Source organism: Mastomys coucha, unplaced genomic scaffold (genome assembly GCF_008632895.1).
Source record: "Mastomys coucha isolate ucsf_1 unplaced genomic scaffold, UCSF_Mcou_1 pScaffold23, whole genome shotgun sequence".
In the NCBI taxonomy this organism is placed as follows: Eukaryota; Metazoa; Chordata; class Mammalia; order Rodentia; family Muridae; genus Mastomys; species Mastomys coucha.
Genome location: NW_022196906.1, coordinates 70,127,719 through 70,148,968, shown reverse-complemented (window position 1 = coordinate 70,148,968; position 21,250 = coordinate 70,127,719). Strand labels below are relative to the sequence as shown.

Genomic DNA, 21,250 nt, shown 5'->3' with positions numbered 1-21,250 from the left:
GAGTGGAAATGAAGGAATCGAAAAAACAAAAAAATGGATGAAATGGGAAAACTAGTAAGGGTCACCGTTCTCGTTTTTGAAAGGGTTGCACAATTGGCTGTGTAACTGAGGAGGTTATGGGTAGAGGGGGAAGCCCTTGGAAAGAGAGTAATGATAGAAGGGGGGGGCCAAAAGGACTCAGACCTGGTGCCTGAGAGTCGGAGCTTCTCACAGGATCAAAGCAGGAAGCAAAGCAGGCTAGAAAACAGATCTCAGCCCGGCACTGAGTCCCGCAGCCCCTGGACCAGGCAGGGAGCTGGGTGTGCAGCCTCGGGGAGAAGGAGGCCATCCAGGAAAAGGTAAAACAACTGGTTTTCAGGGAAAGGGTCTACCTGAAACCACCTGTGCCTCTGGAGGGGGAGCCTGGGGTTATGAGATTCCTACCATTAGCTTTTCCTGTAGTTTCACAAGGTTTTCAATATCAAAATGCCCAGTGTGTTAATGGTACTTTCCACCAGAGAACCAAACAAGTCCTCTCAAGGGGCAGTGTAGTCTCTGAAAGAACATGGAGGCTTCCTGGGGTATGCAGGTGTTGGGGGAAGGGGTACCATGGAACCAGTGAGTGCAGGTCCAAGGGACATTGGAGATAAATGCTTGCTGTTGGGAAACGAAATGGGGCACCTGCCACCTCAAGACCCCATACAAGCCTTTTCAGACTAGAGCAGCCGAGAATTACCAGGTTATAGCAGGAAAAAACTAATTCAAAAGTGTTTGGTGCGTTGATAATGTCTGTTTATAATTTCCCACTAAACACAGTACAATTAATGGAATAAAACAGAAAGGCAGAAATGAAGTGAGAATATTCATTTTTTAAGAAGCCTGGTTGGGTGAATGTTCTTGTTTTTATCTCAGGTGCAGGATACAGGGCTGCTTCAGTTTATCCACAGCAGCTGACTGTGATTTGTCTTGTGCTCTGGTAGGAGCGTGATTCTGCCAGTTGAAGATAGTTTACGGCTGGCATTTCTGGGGAACTCTTGAGAGAGGTGGCTGCTGCTCCTCTTGCTGTCCCCCTCCCACCCTCACCCTCACCCCTGTTGTTCTTCCTGGATTGCTGGGTTTTCCTGGTTGGAGATATTCTGAAAACAAGATTGGACTTGCCCCAAGGAACTTGACACCCCTAACCAACAGGAAGTAGTCTAAAAAGTCTACACCCCCTTTCTCCTCTAACCTTTTTCTCCTACCTAGTGTTATAGGGTAGGAAGGGATTGGGGTAGAGAAGGGTGATAGATATAAGAACCCAACAAAGTAGCTCAAAAAGTACAGTTACAAACAAGCTCCCTCTGTGTTTCTCAGTTGGTATATGTAGCAATTTTTAGGAGTTTATTTCATCTCTGCCTTAAAAAAAAAAGTGAGGTTTAGTTTTTGGGACAGACTCCCACTATGTTGCCTAGGCTCGTCTCCAGTTCAGGAGCTCAGTGAGCTCTGCAACCTGAGCAGCTGGGACTTCAGACAAGCATCACTTTGCCCAACTGAGCAATACGGTTTTTGGTTTTTTTTTGGTTTTTTTTGGGGGTTTTTTTTGTTTGTTTTTTTTGTTTTGTTTTGTTTTAATTTAGTAGTTTTGTGTGCTTGGAATTGCTGGTTGCAAACCATTACCCTGGCTGGGGTGGAATCCCAGCATGCAGCCTGAGGCAGTAGGGTTCCAGTCCAAGGTTCCCCATTGCCTTGTGTGCTAACCTAAAACCTCACTGTACTCTTTTTTTTTTTTGTTTTTGTTTTTGTTTTTGTTTTTTTGAGACAGGGTTTCTCTGTGTAGCCCTGGCTGTCCTGGAACTCACTCTGTAGACCAGGCTGGCCTCGAACTCAGAAATCCACCTGCCTCTGCCTCCCAAGTGCTGGGATTAAAGGCGTGCGCCACCACTGCCCGGCAAGGTTTATTTTATTTATTTTATGTGTATGAGTACACTGTAGCTGTACAGATGGCGGTAAGCCATCATGTGGCTGCTGGGAATTGAACTCAGGACCTCTCCTTGCTCCAGCCCGCTCGCTTGGGCATAATACACTATAGCTTCTTCAGACGCACCAGAAGAGGGCGTCTGATTTCATTACGGATAGTTGTGAGCCACCATGTGATTGCTGGGATTTGAACTCAGGACCTTCGGAAGAGCAGTCAGTGCTCTTACCCGCTGAGCCATCTCGCCAGCCCCACTGTACTCTTTTAAAAGAACAAGCTTATTGATTTCCCTGAGCTACTCGTTCCTATCTGTTAGGGACTCAATCATTGTGTCCTCCCCAAATCCTCATGCTGAAGCCCCAGTATGCAGGAGTGGTAGGATTTAAAGATGGGCCTTTGGTAGGCAGAATGAGAGAAAGTATGCACTCACAGAAAGCCCTTGTGATTCCACATACTGGCTTACTGGCTTTATTTGTCTCAGTCTTGTGGATGAATTACATTTGTTTTGGTTTTGTTTGAAGCCTGAAATAGACCTTTATGGCAGTGTATATTTCTCTGTCACTTGAAGTCAAGTATTAAAAGTTTTTCTAATACTAATATATCAAAACACTCTAAATATTTATAAGTAGAAAAGTAATTAATTTTCTGACATTTAAATAACAAGTATTATCTACCCAGTTTATAACACAATAAATTTCTTTTGAAGATTAGACTATAGGCATTTAAACATTGTACACTGAAACAAATAATTATGTAAAGTTCATCAAATATCCTATATTCAGACTTTTAAAAAAATCCCTTTAGTTTTAGAACCTGACATTCACTTCTTACAGCCTCTTTCAGGAACAAGGTTACTGTGGGGAGGAGAATGAATGGAAACAAAGTATACCATGTATATGAAGATGCTGGGAAACCCTGCTTTGTATGCTAAACTGATTTGTTAGTCAAAGATAAAGCTTATTCGTTCTCCTGAGATACTCTTTCCTGCCTTGTGGACTCTTTTTATCCTCCCCAAATTCCTATGCTGAAGCCCTAACTGGGAATAGTGGTGGGATTTGCCTTTGGAAGGCAAGTAGGGATATACAAGGTTCCCACAGTGGGATTCTCATCATGGAACTTGTGGCTGGTAAGGATCAGCAAGAAGGTAGCTGGCTATCTGCAAGCCCTTACTAAAGCCTTGGTGCTAGATGTGAGGCATTAAGTCTGTTGGAGCCATCCAGTCTGTAGCCTGCACTGCCATGCTGAGCCATGCAAAACGGGTCAGTAGTCTGCCATCTTTGTATCAGTGTGCAGTTGTGTCTGTCAATAACGTGTTTCACTGACTCTGAAGTGGGGTGAAGGCGACTGAGGACTGATGACTGATGACCAATGTCCTTTGCCTTACTGCAAAACATGTCTTTTGTATATGTCAGTTTAGTTTTTATGGACAGACAAGAGTGAGTATAAATTTAACCATATGAAATTATTTTTCGTTCAAGTACATTCAGTAATCTACTTGAAGTACATTACTAAAAGCCCCAGATGGGCCTCAGACTCAAAGTAGTCCTCCTGCCTCAACCTTTCAAATGCTGCAATTAGGCATGAGCTGTAAGTCAGCCATACCTGGCTGAAATCAGTTTTATGAATAAAAATGGCCGTGTTTACCCTCCTGGGGATGGGGAGTCATGGAAATTCAATTGCGGCCCAACTTAAGCTCTCGTGAGTGTGAGAGGTCTCGAGTACTATGGGCTGGGCCCAGTCAGTGCCACCATGTGTTCACTGAGGCATCCCAGTTAAAACTGCTGAGCCCAGGGATGAAGTCTGAGTGGCGAAACCACCTGTAATGCCAAATTACCAAACAGTTTTGCCCTTCAAATGTTAAGCTTTCTTCCATGATCTGTAGAGCTAGCTTAGAGGTTCGTGGATCTATCAGAGGCTCCAGGTCAGTACCACGTACAGGAGCCCTGAGCCTGAAACTGAAGCGAAGGACCTCCAGGTATTCTAGATGAGTCTGAATGCTTTCTAGAGCTAATGCTAACCAAAATGCCTATATTAGACAACCACGAAATAGTGCTATAAAAGAATAAAGGGGGTAGGTGTGGTGACGCACACAGTTAATCTCGGTCATCTGGAGGCAGAGGCAGGTAGATTTGTGAATTTTAGGCCAGCAGGGCTACGTGGTGAGAGCTCGTTTCAAAACAAAACAAAAAATACGTAATACATATATATATATATACATGTATATACATATATATATACATGAAAGGAGAATGGATTTTAGGGGTTTCTGCACAGTCCATCTCATTGGTTCATGTAGATCAAAAATGGGCTCGGGATGTACCTAAGCAGTAGGAAGCATGTTCAGCACACACAAAGCCCTAGATTCAGTCTCAGCACAGAGACTTAATAACTTGACTATGCTAGACACCAGTGCACAGTTACATCTCAGTTTTCCTCTTTCTTTCTTGTTCTCTCCTGGAGGGTTTGTCTCCTGAAAAAATATAAAGCACAGGTTATAGAATTCAATATATGGCATTTCTTAAAGCTTTGTCCAAACTAGTTCTGAGCTGATGGGAGAAGTCTGCCACAGAGACCTGTGTTCAGTTTACACCACCTCTTCTGGGAAGACAGACCCCCGGGACCTGGGCTGCCTTGGGTGGCTGTCACAGTAGGAGAGATACTTCATTCAGTGTGGCATTTCTATCACATTAAGTACATTGTTTTCCTTAAATGCTTCTATAAATTCAGTGTTGTAAAGCCTGATTTTAGAGGCTGGAGAAATGGCTCTTGGAGAAGACTCAGGTTCGGTTCCCAGTACCCACATGGTAGCTCAAAACCATAGGTCACTCTATTTGGGAGTAGAAAGGGTTCCATCGTTGTCTCCTGGACCCCAGGCACTGAGTGCTGTGGTGTACATGCAAGGAAAACACTCATAAATTGAAAAAAAAATCTTAAATTTTCAGAACACTTCTGTATGTTTTAATTTTTTTTACATATATATACACATAAAAATGAATTGGCAAGTCAATACTATTTAGACATGAATGCAACTGCAATACTTATCCCTACTCTGGAATGCAGGACATGTTAAACACTAGGAAGACAGTGACTTAGTATATCCCCGGAGCTCTAACACAGGAGTGCTCACATAATTACGACTTAAAATGTTTTTGCTCTGTGATCTTATAAGAGAGAGGAAAACAAGGAATCTGTGGATAATAGCAAAGACTGAGGCAGCCTTCGCTTACTGTTCTGTCCAAACATCAGACACCTGTCTACCCACCCTGGGTGCCTGCCATTCTCTAGATGAATGCTGATGTCTGGGGCCCTGGGTCCTGCCTACACTCTGTGTAGCCTCCCAGGACCCACACCTGCCAGGCAGCATCTCACTGGGTGTCAGCGGACCTGTGCTCCTGATCTGTGAACTGACCTGTGGACACAAGGTCACCCTAAAATTGAATAAATAAATGTAGCTTTCCTACCTCCGTCACTCTTGAGTCTCTTTGCTTTGAGTGAGCCTCTTGCTTTATCTTCTTCCGGTCCCTCGTGAGTGCAATCTGAAGAAGACTCGGCTTGTTTCTCTGAAAGCAAAGGGATTTTAGGAACGGGGTTGACCTTCAGAGGGGCCCACCTTCACCTGGCTGCTGCCACCTTGAGTTGTAATGTCCATGAGTGCCCTGAGTAACCCCTGTCTGCCTTCCCTATGATTTTCCATCGCACTACAGAGGACCACAGACATTAGAATGGCTGTGGAGCTTTCTGTACAGATCTGGTGCCATCCCAGACAGGATGCGATAACGCCATCAGGATTTTTCCCTGCAGTTGGTACCTCTTTCCCTTGGGTGAAAGCCGGCTCTGTTTTGACGACTATCTGAACTCCTGCTGTTGTGCCCAGATGGTAAAAACCCCAAAGAGACCAGCAGGAATCACAACCTGCTGTAATCACATAAGGGTCTTTATTCAAGCTCGAGCTTGGGCCACCAACCTTCCTGATGGAACAGGAAAAAGAGTGAACCCCCAGGTCTAAGTGAAGGGGGTTTATAAGGGAAAAAACTGCAGGCGGAATTTCCAAGCCTCGGCATTACATGAGAGGGTAAAGGAAAGCGTCCTTCAGCATCTGTTCAGACAGCGGGGCGGAACCGTGCAGCTGGAAAGGGACCTTCCTGACCTGGGAAAGGTAACGTGTGCTCTCAGAAGCTGGTGTGTTTTTACAACTGGCCACAGCTGTCTGGGAACACTTCATCGTCTCTTGTTCACAGTCTAAGAGTGGGCTATTATCATTTCAAGGATATTGGCTTGTTTCCTTCAAGGGCAGGAGCCATCTGCACCAGAGAAATGTTAGTTGTTAATCAAAAGGGGGTGTGAATTTCAGTGGAAATGACAAAGCAGCTAGGGTATGCTGCTTTTCATCTGTTCCCAAGGCTGGCATTTGCCACCCCGCCCCAGGGTGGGGGGGATGGTCAGAAGGAAGGAGTGCTAACTGCTCTGGCTTTGTGCAGGGTCAGGAGAGTGTAGGATTTGATGTGCAGGTTTCTCGGATCTTTTCACTGCCATGTCATCCAGGTTGCAAGGACCCAACACTCTTGCTGCCTCCCTCTACCATGTCTTTGCTGGTGTGGCCCCAGTACACTGCCCGCTGAGGTCCTCATGGGCGTGCCTCATTACTCTGCATGTTCCGCCAGACTCTTCACGCTGGCTTTGCCCGAACAGCCTTCACAGATGAGGACTTAGTCCTGAATCTTACTTTTCCTGAATAGTGTCACTCCCCACTGTGCCTTTCCTTAAAAAATAAGGTATTAGCATTCTGTTTGGAGGAAGGGGGTCTTTTTTTTAAACATTTATTTATTTTATATATATGAGTATATATGAGTACACTGTCTTCATGCACACCAGAAGAGGGCATCAGATGCCATTACAGGTAGTTGTGAGCCACCATGTGGTTGCTGGGAATTGAACTCAGGACCTCTGGAAGAGCAGCCAGTGCTCTTAACTGTTGAGCCATCTCTCCAGGCCTCTCCAGACCTCTCCTATTTTATTTAAGTCTTCCACATGAACTGAATGACAGCTTGAGACATTCTCAGGTTGAGCTATTAAGGACCCAGGAGCCTGAGAAACACATTGCTGTGTGGGTTTCATTTGTGGGTTTTAGGGGGTTCTTTTTTTCTGTTTTGTTTTTGAGACTGTCTACCCTGGCTTGCCTAGAACTTAGTAAGTAGCAGCCCAGGCTAGCCTCAAACTCAAAACCTCCTGCCTCAGCCTTCCACAGTACTGATGGCAAGCTTATACACCATGTCCAGTTGTTCATAATAGCTTTAAAAATAATAAGGTTTGCCGGGCAGTGGTGGCATACGCCTTTAATCCCAGCACTTGGGAGGCAGAAGCAGGTGGATTTCTGAGTTCGAGGCCAGCCTGGTCTACAGAGTGAGTTCCAGGACAGCCAGGGCTACACAGAGAAACCCTGTCTCGAAAAAACAAAAAAAATAAAAAAAAAATTAAAAATTAAAAAAATAATAATAATAAAGTTTAAAAGCAGAGTTCTTAATTGTGCTAATATATACATTCCCCCCACAGTACATACCACGTTGTTTTATGTTTTCTATGAAAAGGCTTTGTGTTTCCTGGAGGGGGGGTCTTGATTTCAATGAACCCTTTTTGGTGCGTGCCCCTAACCAAAGCAAAATGAAAGAAGGTGTGCACTCTACGGAAGGAAATAGTAGCAAGATGAAGATCGCAGCAGAGCGAAGCTAGGCCCTGCCTACCGTGAGGTGGGGCAGCTGTGTTGACTTACTTTTGGCTGCGCCCTGGTATTGGCTTTTAGTGGCAACCACGCTGGAGGCCTTTCCTTTCTTCTCTTCTCCCTCCATCTCCTCCTCTTCGTCGACATCATGGTTAGGCTTCTGGATGGCAGAACTTGGACCTGGACGCTGCTGGCTGTCCTGCCTCTGGTTCTTCCTCTGCACACGGACTCTCTGGGGAGTAGATACTCTCAGTTTTTGTTAAATTTAACAAAATTTGTTTAATTTTATTAAAAATTAAAAAAAAGAAGAAGAAGAAGAAGAAGAAGCTGGGGCTGGAGAGATGGTGCAGTGGCTGTTCTTCCAGAGGTCCTGAGTTCAATTCCTAGCAACCACATGGTGGCTCACAACCATCTGTAATGGGATCGGATGTCCTCTTCTGGTGTGTGTCTGAAGACAGCTACAATCTACTCACATACATAAATAAATAATTCTTTTTTTTTTTAAAGGCACATTTTCAACTTTAAAAAAAAATGAACTAATTTCAGCAGGATGTGGTAGCATGCACCTGTAGCGGAGACTGAGGCAGGAGGATATCTTAAACCAGGAGTCCAAGACCAAGAACAGTGCACGCAACAGAAGAGGGGAAGGAGAGAAAGGGAAAAGGGAGCCAGCTGCTCTGTGCCCATTCAAACCTACTTTAAACCCATACAACGCCGTGTGTCTTCTACCCGAGTTGCTATAAGCCCACGCAGAAGATGGTTTGGTGGGGTAAAGGCAACATGCAAGGGGGATGGGGGAGGAGGGCTGGTGCCACCCTGATCAGTGTGTGTGTGAGTGTGTGTGCGCGCGCGCGCGCGCGCGCGTGACCTGGAAGCTGTGTACATCTCTGATGATGTACACAGGACAGAAGTAGCAGAGCCTGAGAAACCCCTGCTGACATGACCCTCTCTCTGGGGCAATAGAAGCTGCCTGTGCTCATCCCTAAACGGCAGACACCTGACCTGCTGAAGCTGCACCAAGCTCCCATGCTTCCCAGACATTCCTAGTGTAGCCTTCAATGCAAATAATATATCCCAGCTTTCACAACAGGCTGAGGAGACTGCCATTTTCGTAGACCTGCCCAGCATGCCACACTTAGGAGCTAAAAGAGCTGAGCCAGTGTCAAATAAGGCAGAGGGTTCTCTAGTCTCCCTTTTATTCCCTTCCTTTTTTTTTTTTCTTTTTACTTTTTGTGGTACCAGGAATCAAATCCAAGGCTGTATGCATTCGAGAGAAAGCATTCTGCTACTGAACTTGACTGTACTTTTTTTCTAATATTGGATAGTTTTCTGTAGAGTCACTGAGATGAGAGTGAAGTTATCTGTAATTCCACTGCAATCACTGATAGTGGTAAGTGTAACTATAGGCAGGAGAGCCGGGCAGTGGTGGCGCACGTCTTTAATCCCAGCACTTGGGAGGCAGAGGCAGGCAGATTTCTGAGTTCCAGGACAGCCTGGTCTACAGAGTAAGTTCCAGGACAGCCAGGGCTATACAGAGAAACCCTGTCTTGAAAAAACAAAAAAACAAAAAATCAAAAACAAACTATAGGCAGGAGAGTGGGCTGGCTCCCCAATAATTGCAACATATAACAGTGTCAATAATAATGGGCCATGTAATAATAACAATAGACCATCTAGAAGACTCAATAGACCATCTAGAAGACTCAATAGGTCATAGCTTGCTGCACTAATCTGACCACCTGAATTCAACCTCCAGTGCCCACGATGAAGGAAATAACTCCTGGAGATTGTCCTCTGACCTGCACACACACACACACAGAGGGTAATAATTTTTTAAACTTCAGGAAAACAGCTCTAAACATAAGAAAGGTCATACCTTGATCAAATCTGGGCGTGGCCACTCAGGATCACAACCAGCCATTGGGAGGATTCTAATCTGTGTCTTTGAACTTGTGTTCCCAAATGAAAGGGTCATCTTTTTATATGTGGCACTGTCTGTACAGTGGGGTCTGCCAGGAAATGAACAGAAAATATTTGTCTCACATTTATCCAAAACACCAAACCCGCCCATGGGTAGTGATGACCTCACACTAAGCAGAGGAAATAGGCAGGATTACAGTGCTGGTCCATCTGTTCACTGCTCCGGAAAATGGGATGGACTGACCCAGGCTGCAGGAGGGGAGGCGGGTGGCCAGATCGAGTGCTTTTACAAAGAATATCCCCAACTATAATCACAGACAAGAGACATGAATTCTCCCTTCCACAAGGGTGGAGCATGAGCTAACAGGAACATTTTGAGAAGTTCCCTCCACTCAGTAAGAGCAGAAGAATGGTCTTAAAATGTAGGTAGCTGGGGCTGGTGAGATGATTCAGCGGGTAAGAGCACCTACTCTTCTGAAGGTCCTGAGTTCAAATCCCCGCAACCACATGGTGGCTCACAACCATCCATCATGAGATCTGACGCCCTCTTCTGGTGCTGTCTGAAGACAGCTACAGTGTACTTATTTGTAATAAATAAGTCTTTGGGCTGGAGGAGCTAGCAGGGACTGAGCGAGCAAGGCCAACGGGAGCAAGCAGAGGTTCTAAAAGTCAATTCCCAACAACCAGATGAAGGCTCACAACTATCTGTACAGCTATAGTGTGTACTCATATACATAAAATATTTAAAAAAAGAATCCCTGAAACCTCTGGGGGAGTCATCCTTTAAAAAAGAAATGTAAGCAGCCAAGTGTGTGACCCTGTTTCAACCAAATTGAGCCACCATGGCAGGAGGGGCCTCACCCGCTCAGGTCAGGGTCTCAGCAGGGAGACAACCTTGTAATCCCACCACTCAGGCAAACGCAGGAGGACTGCAAGCTTGAGGTGAAGATGGGTGGTGAGTTCAAAGCCAGCCTGGGTTACGTGGCAAGACTGTCACAAGCAGTGGAGTGCTTCTTGAGCCTGGGATGACAGCTCTTAACTGGGTGGCGGAGTGAAGAGAGGAAAGAAACAGTACTCATGTGCAACTCACAGCCAGGGCTACAAAGCAGGACCGGACATGGTTCAGGATGCTTCTAGAAACATCCATAAACAGGAAGCTTGGGCTTCACTTACTACGCCAGGTTTATGCTCCTATTTAACACCCCTGTGACATGCACATTAGATATCTAATGAAACTGCACATTTGTGAGATTGAGATCCTCAAGACTATATAGCCTATATAATTGGGTTTTTGTTTTGTTTAATTTACAAGTTATACAGCCATGCCCACAATCTAACTTTAGGGAACAGGTGCCCACTGTCATGGAAAGTGCTGTACCTCTCTCAAGGAAAGCTGGCTTCTAGTGACAGCTGTGTCCTAAAGGGGAAGGTGTCCAGAAGGGGCCGAAGCACCACCTGCTGCCGCCAGCAGAGCAGGGCCCATGTCTTGAGCGGGCACAGGCTACAAGCAGTTTGGCCACACCTGTTGTAAGCTCACCCCAGCACTATGGTCTGTTGACAGTTTAGCTTTCTTGGGTCAGTTTCTCTAAAGTGTAAGGACCCAGCTGACAGCAAGCTACAACGGCAAGCCTTTCCCAGGAACACTGACCAGTGACAGGCCATGCATGCACCAGTCCCTTGTAAGTTTCCATGACATGAGCTGTCTCCCTGAGAAACCTGTAGTTAATTTTACAAACTTGTCATCCTGGACCCTGACATGCCTGTCGGTGCGCTGCACTATGATGAACGATGTCAGAGAAGGGGCGGGCTTTCCGATCACAGCTCTGCTTTGCTATTTAACTGCAAGTAGCAACACGTGTGTGCATGATGGAAGTTACCTAAAGGGACGAGTGGTGGTAGGTAGCACACACCTTTACTCCCAGCACTGCGGAAGCAGAGGCAGGAGGATCTCTGAGTTCAAGGCCAGGCTGGTCTACAGAGCTGCAGGACAGCCAGAGCCACACATTTTCCAGCTGTCTGGAAAAATAACAACAACAAAGTTACCTAAAGGTAAGTCTGGAATTAAAGATGGCCTGACCACGGAGACCAGTATCTTCCCGTATAAACAGCTGGTTCTGATTGTCCTGCAGTGGGGTTTTGAAGATATCGAACACTTCCTTGCCTAAATGCAGGGTCATGCTGGAAAGGAGTTAAGTAACAATTCAGGTATTAGAATGCTTAGCGAACAGCACAGGATCCTGTCCTCACAGAGACTTCGTAGGAAAACAAACACTGGTGCTATCAACAGTCTACTTCCAAACTGGGCATGTTTGCCTGTGATCCTAGCACTTGGGAGGTGGAGCAAGAGGGTCAGGAGCTTAAAGGTCACAGTACAGGCTCAGAGTCAGCTTGTTTGTCTGTTTGAGACTGTGTATGTAGCCTTGGGTGGCCTGGAAAGAAGTGTGTAAGCCAGGCTGGCCACTAATTTATAAAGATCAGCCTGCCTCTCCCTCCCCCAGTGCTAGGATCAAAGGTGTGTTCTACCACATGAGATGAGACACTGTCTTAAAAAAAAAGACTGTTCTGTTTGTGGCGGTTTAAATGAGAATGCTGTCCTAAATGGTCAGAGGTTTGAGGACTTGGTCCCCAATTACTGCTGTTTGGGTAAGCTTAAGAGGTGTGCCTCTGAGAGGACTTTCCTATAAGAGGAAGTATGTCATTGGATGTGGGTTCTGAGGTTTCAAAGCCACGGCCAATCCCAGTTAGTCTACTCTCTGCTTCCTGCATGGCTGGAGAGAGGTGAGAGCCACTATGCCTGCTGCCACTGCTACAATTTCCATGGTGGCTTCTTATCCCTCTGCAACTGTAAGTCCAAATAAATCCCTTCTAAAGTTGCCTCTGACATGGTATTTTTATCAGAGCAATAGAAAAGTAACTTAAGGCCAGGCGGTAGTGGCACACACCTTTAATCCCAGCACTCGGGTGGTAGAGGCAGGTGGATTTCTAGTTCGAGGCCAGCCTGGTCTATAGAGTGAGTTCCAGGACAGCCAGGGCTATACAGAGAAACCCTGTCTCGAAAAAACAAACAAACAAAAAAGTAACTTAATATGTACTTCAGAGTAAAAAGTGGCAAAATCTACTTTTTAGCTTCTAACAGAATCATCTTATAATCTTCCCATCTATATCTTTAAATTAGTAAACTGAATTCTCAGATATTTTAGTTTAGGGGCTCGGGCTATAGCTCAGTTGGTAGAACACTTGCCTTGCAAACATGAAGCACTGGGTTTGATGCCCAGCACTGCCAAGAAAGGTTACTTCAAGTTGCCCTGATCTAGCAAAGGCGACCCTTTTAGCTGATGGAATCGAACCAGCTTTAAGCTCTCCCACTAGCCTGGCTGTAAAGCCCTAACCGCTTCTCTCTCTCCGGTTTCCTAGGTAAAGGCAGCCACCCAGATCTTCCCAATTCTTAAGTCCTACACAGAAAACTTCAAGGTATCCAGGCCTCCCCTCAGGTGTTCTAACACTCGCCTTCCATCTGACCATTTGACTATCCGAGCATTGCTTTCTTTAGTTTTAGAACCTTCTCGATCCCGGCAGATCCTCCAGCGTATAGTATTTTCCACCTGGTTCAAAATAGAAAGGTATGAGACAACCAATTTACCTAGCTATGTGTTTTTTAAATAATGCATAATCATAGGCTAAGAGTTGGTGGGTGATATGAAAGTGGCTGACGCCGCAGCTCTGCCACCCATTTACTCCAGGTGTCTGGATGTGTGGGTTAAGCTAACCAGGCACACTCCGTGCACACTTCCTGAGGCCTAGGTCTGAGCCGTGGGAGGAGGCTTAGCAGGATGCTGCCTGAGACCACAGCTAAGAGCTCCATAGGAACAGAGAGGTTAGTCCACACAAGGCAAGTAGCCGAAATGAACACCTCAACTGAGGGAATAGCATAGTGGTAGAGCCCTTGCCTGGCATATATAAATCCCCAGTTCTATTCCAGCACACACACAAGTTTCTTAGAAGGACTGTGGGCCCAATGGGGGGAAAAAGCTTTAAAAGTGTCTCTTAGGGAACACGGCCCGTAGAATGAACTAAGCAGTGCTCATGAGGGCTCACAGAAACTGAACTGACAATCGTGGATCCTGTATGGGTCTGAGCTAGGTCCTCTGCATATACATTATAGTGGTATAGCTCAGTATTCTGGTGGGGCTCGTAACAGTGGCAGTGGCAGCGGCAGCGGCACTGACTCTCCTGCTTGGGACCCTCTTCCTCCTACTGGGTTGCCTTGTCTGGCCTTGATAGTTTGTGCCTAGTCTTATTGTAACTTGTTATGCCGTGCTCAACTGGTATCCCTGGGAGGAAGTGTGGATCTTGGGGAGAGGGAAGTTTGGGGGGGAGGACTAGGAAGAGTGGAATGAGGGGAAACTGTGGTTGGGATATAATGAATGAGAGAACAAGTAAATATATCAATCAATAAATAAAATTCCTCCTTTCCCCCCCAAAAAATGGGGGGGAGGTGTCTCAGTGCCAGTGACATGGCTCACTGGATAAAAGCCAAGCCTGATGACCTTAGTTGAATCCCTGGGATCCACATAATGGGAGGAGAGGCCTCCTGCACATTGGTTTTTGATCCATGTGCACATACATGTGTATGTTTCTTACACATACAAATAAATGTATTTTTTTAAAGAAAAAGGGGTTTCTTAGTCTAATGAGAAAAGCTCTATGACAGTTTAGGTTTTTGTTTTTTTTAAAAAGCTACATAACTAGGAGCTAGAGAGATGGCTTAGCAGTTAATAACATTTGTTGCTTTTTCAGAGGACCCAGGTTCAGTTCCCAGCACCCATGTTAGACAGCTCACAACCATCTATAATTCCAGCTCCAGGAAAACTGATACGCCCTTCTGGACTTTACAGATATACACACACATGGTCTACAGACACAGACAAACACACACATCATGATGATGATGATGATGATGATGATGATGATGATGATGATGATGATGATGATGATGATATGATGATGGTGGTGATGATGATGATGATGGTGGTGATGATGATGATGGTGGTGATGATGATGATGATGGTGATGATGATGATGATGATAATCTTCAAGAATAATAAAACAATTACCAGCAAATTAAAATCTGAGACCTATACTTAGTTCTTAGTCCAAACTTATCTCACGAAGTAGAGAATTGCAAGTCACAAGAGACCACTAAAAATGGCCCATGCCCAATGTTATCATCCCTGCGTGAACAATGGTGGTCCTTTGTCATCCCAACAAAGAGAAGTCCCCTTTTGGCAAGGTCTGCTACTGTGGAGTGTCCATGAAGAGACAGTCCTGTGGCGGGAGGTTGCTGGGGCATACCTGGGAGGACGTGCGGAGACGGGTCCACACCTCCACTGTTCACCCTGAGGGACGCTAAGGAGTGTCAACAGTCTTTACCTTTATTTCTTTTTGTTGTTGTTTTTTTTTTGTTTTTTGAGACAGGGTTTCTCTGTTTAGCCCTGGCTGTCCTGGTACTCACTCTGTAGACCAGGCTGGCCAAGAACTCAGAAATCCACCTGCCTCTGCCTCCCAAGTGCTGGGATTAAAGGCGTGTGCCACCACCACCTGGCTTACCTTTATTTCTTATACCTAGATTATAATATAGGTTTAACTTAAGTTAAAATTTAAAACTGAGATGGGCAAGTGGTGGCACGGATCTTTAATCCCAGTGCTCAGAGGCAGAGGCAGGCAGATCTCTCAGTTGGAGGCCAGCCTGGTCTACAGAACACAGAGAAACCCTGTCTCGAAGAAACAAAAAGTAAAAAGTGAGAGATGACTCAAGATTAAGAGCCCTTGTCTTTCAGAGGCCCCAGGTTTGGTTCCCAGCATCCAAAGGCTCACACCCATCCACGAATCCAGTTCCAGAGGATTTGGTGCCCTCTTCCAACCTCTGCAGGTACCAGGCCCAGACGTGGCATCCATACCTACATGCAGTCCAAGCACTCACACTCATGGATGAAACATATCTAAGAAACAATGTGAGGAAGAACTCGGCCCGCAGGGTAGAGCGTGCCTGTGGCCACAGCTACTCAGAGGCTGCGGAGAGCAGGGCACCAGAAGAAAATCGAACAGGAGATGGCACAGTACCTTTAATTTTAACCGAACTTTGTCTTCCTCGCAGAGCACTTTCTCATCTTCAAATTCATCTTCATAATGCTGAGGATCAAATGGTCTAAAATTTTTGCCATATTAGTCAGGGTTAATGACATTGATTGATACTATAAACTGATCGTCTCTAGAACATTATATCATAGCCGAAAAGTAACTTCATGAGAACCTCCAGGAAGTATGCCAATGACTACTTCCTTGAAATTTCTTTTTAAAACAAACTTTGGGGGGGGGGGCTGGAGAGACGCCTCAGTGGCTGAAAGCATAAAGGACCTGGATTCCATTCCCAGCACCCATATGACAGCTCTCGATTGTCTCATGTTCTCTTCTGGCCTCTGTGGGTACGAGGCACATACATATACACATAAGCAAAGCACCCATAAACATAAAATAAATGTTAAAAAAAAAAAAACCTTCTGGAAATGAAATCCAAGCATGGCTTGTAATTCAAACGTGTTGAAGAAGCACATCTTATAAATAAATATAGATATATCCTATAAAATAGAGGTAATAACCTGCTCTGTCCATATCCTAAAAACCCAAGACCTCTGACTCCTGCTTGAAGGGCTGTGAACCCAATGAAAGGCTTCAAAAGTGTCCCTTGGGTCAGGCATGGTAGTACATGCTTTGTAGAGGCAGGCAGAGCTCAGTGAGTTCAAGGCCAACTTAGTCTATGGAGTTCCAGGCCATCCAGGGTTACACAGTGAGAAATGCAAAACCCCCCCCCCCAAAAAAAAAGGTTAGCTTAGCTTAATTAGGCAACCTCTAGACATGACATTTTTGTATTTTTAAAGAATAAATAAATAAATAAATAAATAAAAATAACAAAACCTGAGACCCCTGTTTAGCTCAGGGATTAAAGTCCTCCCACTCCCACCCCAGAGTTTGTACCCGTGTGCCTTAGTGAGAAGGAAAAGCCAACACTATTTTGTTGTCAAAGTCATCTGGGCGAGATGCCCTGTCATTTTTACTGAACACCTGTGTTTCTCCGGCATCTCTCTTGTTCCCTATTTTAAGCTTTACATGGGTCAACTCATGACAGATGAATTACATTCTTCAATCTCTTGAACCTTTTATTCAAGTTCTCTTACTTGGGTTCTATCCTGAGAAATCTGGGTAGTTTAACAAAGTACAGTTCACTTCCCAAGTCCGAGTTGATGCTGGGCACTGCTACTCTCACCCTGGTTTCTGAGATACGGCGGCGTTCCACCTGCTGTTTCTGAGGCACTCCAAAGGTTCCAGCTGTGCTCTGCGTGTGGCAGACACAGGTCTGAAAGGAAGTTATGTCACACACACTTTAGGGACAGCCACTCCTTCCTCCAAGTCTCTCCCTAAAACATCACCCCAACCATACCCACAAGGAAAAGGGACAGTAATAAATCCCATGGGGGAATAAGATATATTAACCTGAATATATTTTGCTGGCATATCTGTTTTTCTGTTTTGCATGAGACATTAAGGAACATAAATAATTCAACCCATCATTACTAAGTAAGTGCTAAGAGCAGAAAAGAACAGCAATGTTGCCCACATGGCGCGGGTAAGGAGACCTTTTAAATCAAAGGTGTCCATGGCAATAGTCCCACAGTCCTGCCCCTCAAGTTTGGCACTGATCTCATTCTAACGGTTCCTCCTGTGCCTTCTAATTATTTCCCTACTAATTCAACTAAGAATGCCACCTTAGTCCTCTCTGAACAAATCCCCTCTCAACACGAGAGACTCGTCACCCTGGGAATCGTTTCTCTTAGCCTTCGGTCCTGTGATTGGTGGTGACTGGTGGTTGTACTCACAACAGGATGTCTTGGCATAGGCGCTCGCTGGTCCTCATCGCTCTCTGAGGAAATGTCATCTATATCTCCAAACAGATCCATGTTCCCACTATCATCTTCAGCGTTGAAGGAATATACATTATTCATTGGTCTAACTAAAGTTATTTTATAATTTTTAATTATATACATGAGGGCAGGTCAGATAGGGGTCAGATCCCCTGGAGGTGGAGGTACAAGTGGTTGTGAGCTGCCCACCACAGGGGAACTAAATTTGGGTCTTCTGCAAGACCAAGCGTCCCACCTCCAGCTCCTTAACTGACAGTCTTTATGTAGTTCCTCAACACATTCCCAATATTTACAAACCAAACTTGTACCAAACCATGTCGAGCTGGCTCCTCAAGCCTGGCCATTACTAGAGTGTCTTCAGAGAAGGAAGGACGCAAAATCACCAGGATAACCACCTTGAGGAAGGTGCCCAGAGAGCTGGGCATGATGGTACACACCATGCATGGTGGTGATCCCAGCATTTAGGAAGTAGAAAGGGAGTTAGGGCTAGCCTGGACTACATGAGACCCCGGTTCTAGTGAGTCCACTGACTGTGATGCTTTCTCATGGCCCGTCCGTCATGTCATGCTTATCTGTGGGCCCAGCAGCCTATCACCTCACTATGAGTAATGCCATGGATTTTCTGCCTTGCTTGTTGTCCTTGGGCCACTCACTGGGAGGGAAGCAGCTGCTTTGATGTGAAAACACACACTCTGCCTGTGGGGACTCCTACCCATGTGGTGAAAAAGTTGTATAAGCTAGCTCGGAAACAGATCCTTCAACTGCAGACAGGCCTTCAGAGAGCGCAGCCCGGTGAGTACTTGAAGCAGAGCCTCAGAGTGAGAATCCCTATGTTGTTCTAAGGTATTGTGCACTGGGATACTTGGCCATGCAGCAAAGACACTGAACAGTCATCCAAGAAGCACCTTCTCCCCTCGCTCCCTGTATCTTTTCCCATCCCCTTTATTCTTCAGGATCCCTAATGGCCTTATGAAGTCTTAGGATACTTAATGCGGATGCTTGAGTCCTCCACACTCATAGGATGCACCACAATGGCCAGCTTTAAAAAGATTACTAACTTGTCTAGTAAAGGAGACGCCGGGGCAACAAGGCCATCTGACTTTAAACTGCCATTATAATCACAGATCAGATAATGATGTTCTCAAGGTTCCCATCATTCCAAAAGTTCTTCTATAGGCCCCCATTAACTCTAGAAAGCAATGCTAGAGCCTATGACTAAACAAAGCTACTTTATACTTACACCAATTACCTGTGCACCTGAAGACCAGCATCCTGAAATAGTAAACAGTCTAACAGAAGAGCTTGCCAATAGAGCAAGACCAAATTCTAGCCCAGAAACATTGCCTAGATTTTAAATACAAGGTTTTTTAGCATTCATCTATGTGTATATGTTGTGGAGGTCAGAGGACAACTTGCAGGAGTCAGTTCTCTCCTGCTGTGTGGCTTCCGGGAATCAAACTGAGGTCATCAGACATGGCACCAAGCATCCTTAGCCACTAAGCCATCTCAGTGACCCTACTGAAAGACCAAGAAGACACAATGACAAATATCTTGAGTAAAACAGGGCTATACCACAAAATATAGCTATTCAAAATAACAGGGGGATAATATAAATAAATTCAACAGCTTAAGCAAACAATCCAGTTACTTAATGATTATAGACCTCTGAAATTTACTAAAGAAAAAATAATCAAAACAACCCTATCTTTATTAAGGAAACCAAATTGGTAGTTAAAAAGCCTAAAAAAAAAAATTTAAAAAAAAAAAATTCAGGGCTGGAGAGATGCCTCAGTGGTTAAGAACACTGACTGCTCTTCCAGAGGTCTTGAGTTCAAATCCCAGCAACCACATGGTAGCTCACAACCATCTGTAATAGATCTGATGCCCTCTTCTGGTGTGTGTGAAGACAGCTACAGTGTACTTGTATACATAAATAAAAATTCTTCAAAAAAAAAAAAATTCAAAAACTGGGCATGGTAGCACACGCCTTTAATCCCAGAACTGGGATGCAGAGGTGGGCAGATCTCTGAGTTTGAGGCCAGTGTGGTCTACAGAGGGAGTTCCAGGATAGTCAGGGCTACACAGAGAAACCCTGTCTCAAAACAACAAGAAAAAAACAATAAAAAAACAAACAAACAAACCGCTTAGATCTAGAGGCTCCATTGGATTTCGATAGCTGGGTATTCTAAACCCTAACCAGCTATCATGATAGAATTGTAATAGGCTTTTTTTTTCTTTTTTTGTTTTTTCGAGACAGGGTTTCTCTGTGTAGCCCTGGCTGTCCTGGAACTCACTCTGTAGAACAGGTTAGCCTCGAACTCAGAAATCCGCCTGCCTCTGTCTCCCAAGTGCTGAGATTAAAGACGTGTGCCACCACTGCCTGGTTTGTGATAGACTTTTAAAAATAATTTCCTAGTATTTTATCCTTACAGAAAAAAAAAAGTAAAAATGTTATGACCATTTCCTAAATTGTTTTCTTTCTTAAAATGTTTCAGCCAACCAGACGTGGTAGCATACCTGAATCTAGGTACATATACCAAAAGCTGTCTTAAAGAAAAGAAAAGAGAGGGCTGAAGAGATGGCTCACAGTTAAGAGCACTGACTGCTCTTCCAGAGGTCCTGAGTTCAATTCCCAGCAACCACATGGTGGCTCACAACCATCTGTAATGGGATCTGGTGCCCTCTTTTGGTGTGCATGAAGACAGCAACAGTGTGCTCTATACATAAAATAAATAATTCTTGCCGGGCAGTGGTGGTGCACGCCTTTAATCCCAGCACTTGGGAGATGGAGGCAGGCAGATTTCTGAGTTTAAGGCCAGCCTGGTCTACAGAGTGAGTTCCAGGATAGCCAGAGCTATACAGAGAAACCCTGTCTCGAAAAACAAAAAACAAAACAAAAAAAAAAATTAAAATGTAAAAAAAGAAATAAACAAAGAGAAAGAGAGAAAGAAAGGAAGGAAGGAAGGAAGGAAAGAGAGAAAGGAAGAAAGGGAGAGAGATAGATATGGGCTACCACCCATGCCAGTAATCCTAGCAATTAGGAGCCTAACACACACACACACATACACACACACAAACAAACAAACAAACAAAACCCTAAGTTTAAGCACAGCCCAGGCTATACAGCAAAATACTGCCTAAATAAAATAAATAAAAATTTAAAAACAAAATCTAAGGCTTACAGTTGTTTGCTAGGTTACTATAAATAAAAATAGAATTTTAATTACAAGAGATAGCTAAATACAGAGAACAGTGTTCAAATCCAGACCTGAGAAAATCCAGGGAAGGGGTAAAATGATTAGAACTTAAATACTTAGTCAGGTGTGGTGGCTCGCACCTGTAATCCCAGCATATGGGAGACAGAAACAAGGAGCATCACTGTGAGTTAGAGGCTATCCTAGGCTACAGAAGAAGACTTGGTCTAATAAAAAACAAAACTAACAGCCTGAAGGCAGGCAGATCTCTGTGAGTTTAAGGCTGGGCTGATATACAGAGCAAGTTCTAGGACAGTCAAGCTACACAGAGAAACCTTGTCTCAGAAAACAAACAAATAAAAAAATAAAATAAAATGAAACAAAACAAAACACCTTCCCCACCCCCAAACAAACTAATTTAAAATTCCTCAAGAAAGTGGTCCTGAGCCAGGCAGTGGTGGCGCACACCTTTAATCTCAGCACTTGGGAGGCAGAGGCAGGCAGATTTCTG

The 21,250-nt window shown here is 44.8% G+C and overlaps 1 protein-coding gene across 2 annotated transcripts in view; it reads right to left on the bottom strand.

Moving 5' to 3' along the window:
* Positions 1 to 2,372: 2,372 nt before the first annotated feature.
* Positions 2,373 to 21,250, bottom strand: part of LOC116073524 (RNA polymerase-associated protein LEO1-like) — a 19,543-nt gene continuing 665 nt past the window's right edge. Inside the window, exons 2-11 of one of the 2 annotated variants that reach the window (XM_031345496.1) lie at positions 17,501 to 17,595; positions 16,802 to 16,980; positions 15,690 to 15,774; positions 13,077 to 13,171; positions 11,613 to 11,747; positions 9,526 to 9,658; positions 7,701 to 7,881; positions 7,491 to 7,577; positions 5,395 to 5,493; positions 2,373 to 4,403 (exon numbers count right to left, since the gene is read on the bottom strand). In XM_031345496.1, the coding sequence (XP_031201356.1) occupies positions 4,351 to 4,403; positions 5,395 to 5,493; positions 7,491 to 7,577; positions 7,701 to 7,881; positions 9,526 to 9,658; positions 11,613 to 11,747; positions 13,077 to 13,171; positions 15,690 to 15,774; positions 16,802 to 16,980; positions 17,501 to 17,581 (1,128 nt within the window). In that variant the 5' untranslated portion in view covers positions 17,582 to 17,595 and the 3' untranslated portion in view covers positions 2,373 to 4,350. The remainder of the gene's footprint in view (positions 4,404 to 5,394; positions 5,494 to 7,490; positions 7,578 to 7,700; positions 7,882 to 9,525; positions 9,659 to 11,612; positions 11,748 to 13,076; positions 13,172 to 15,689; positions 15,775 to 16,801; positions 16,981 to 17,500; positions 17,596 to 21,250) is intronic. The other variant, XM_031345497.1, reaches the window with a different exon arrangement.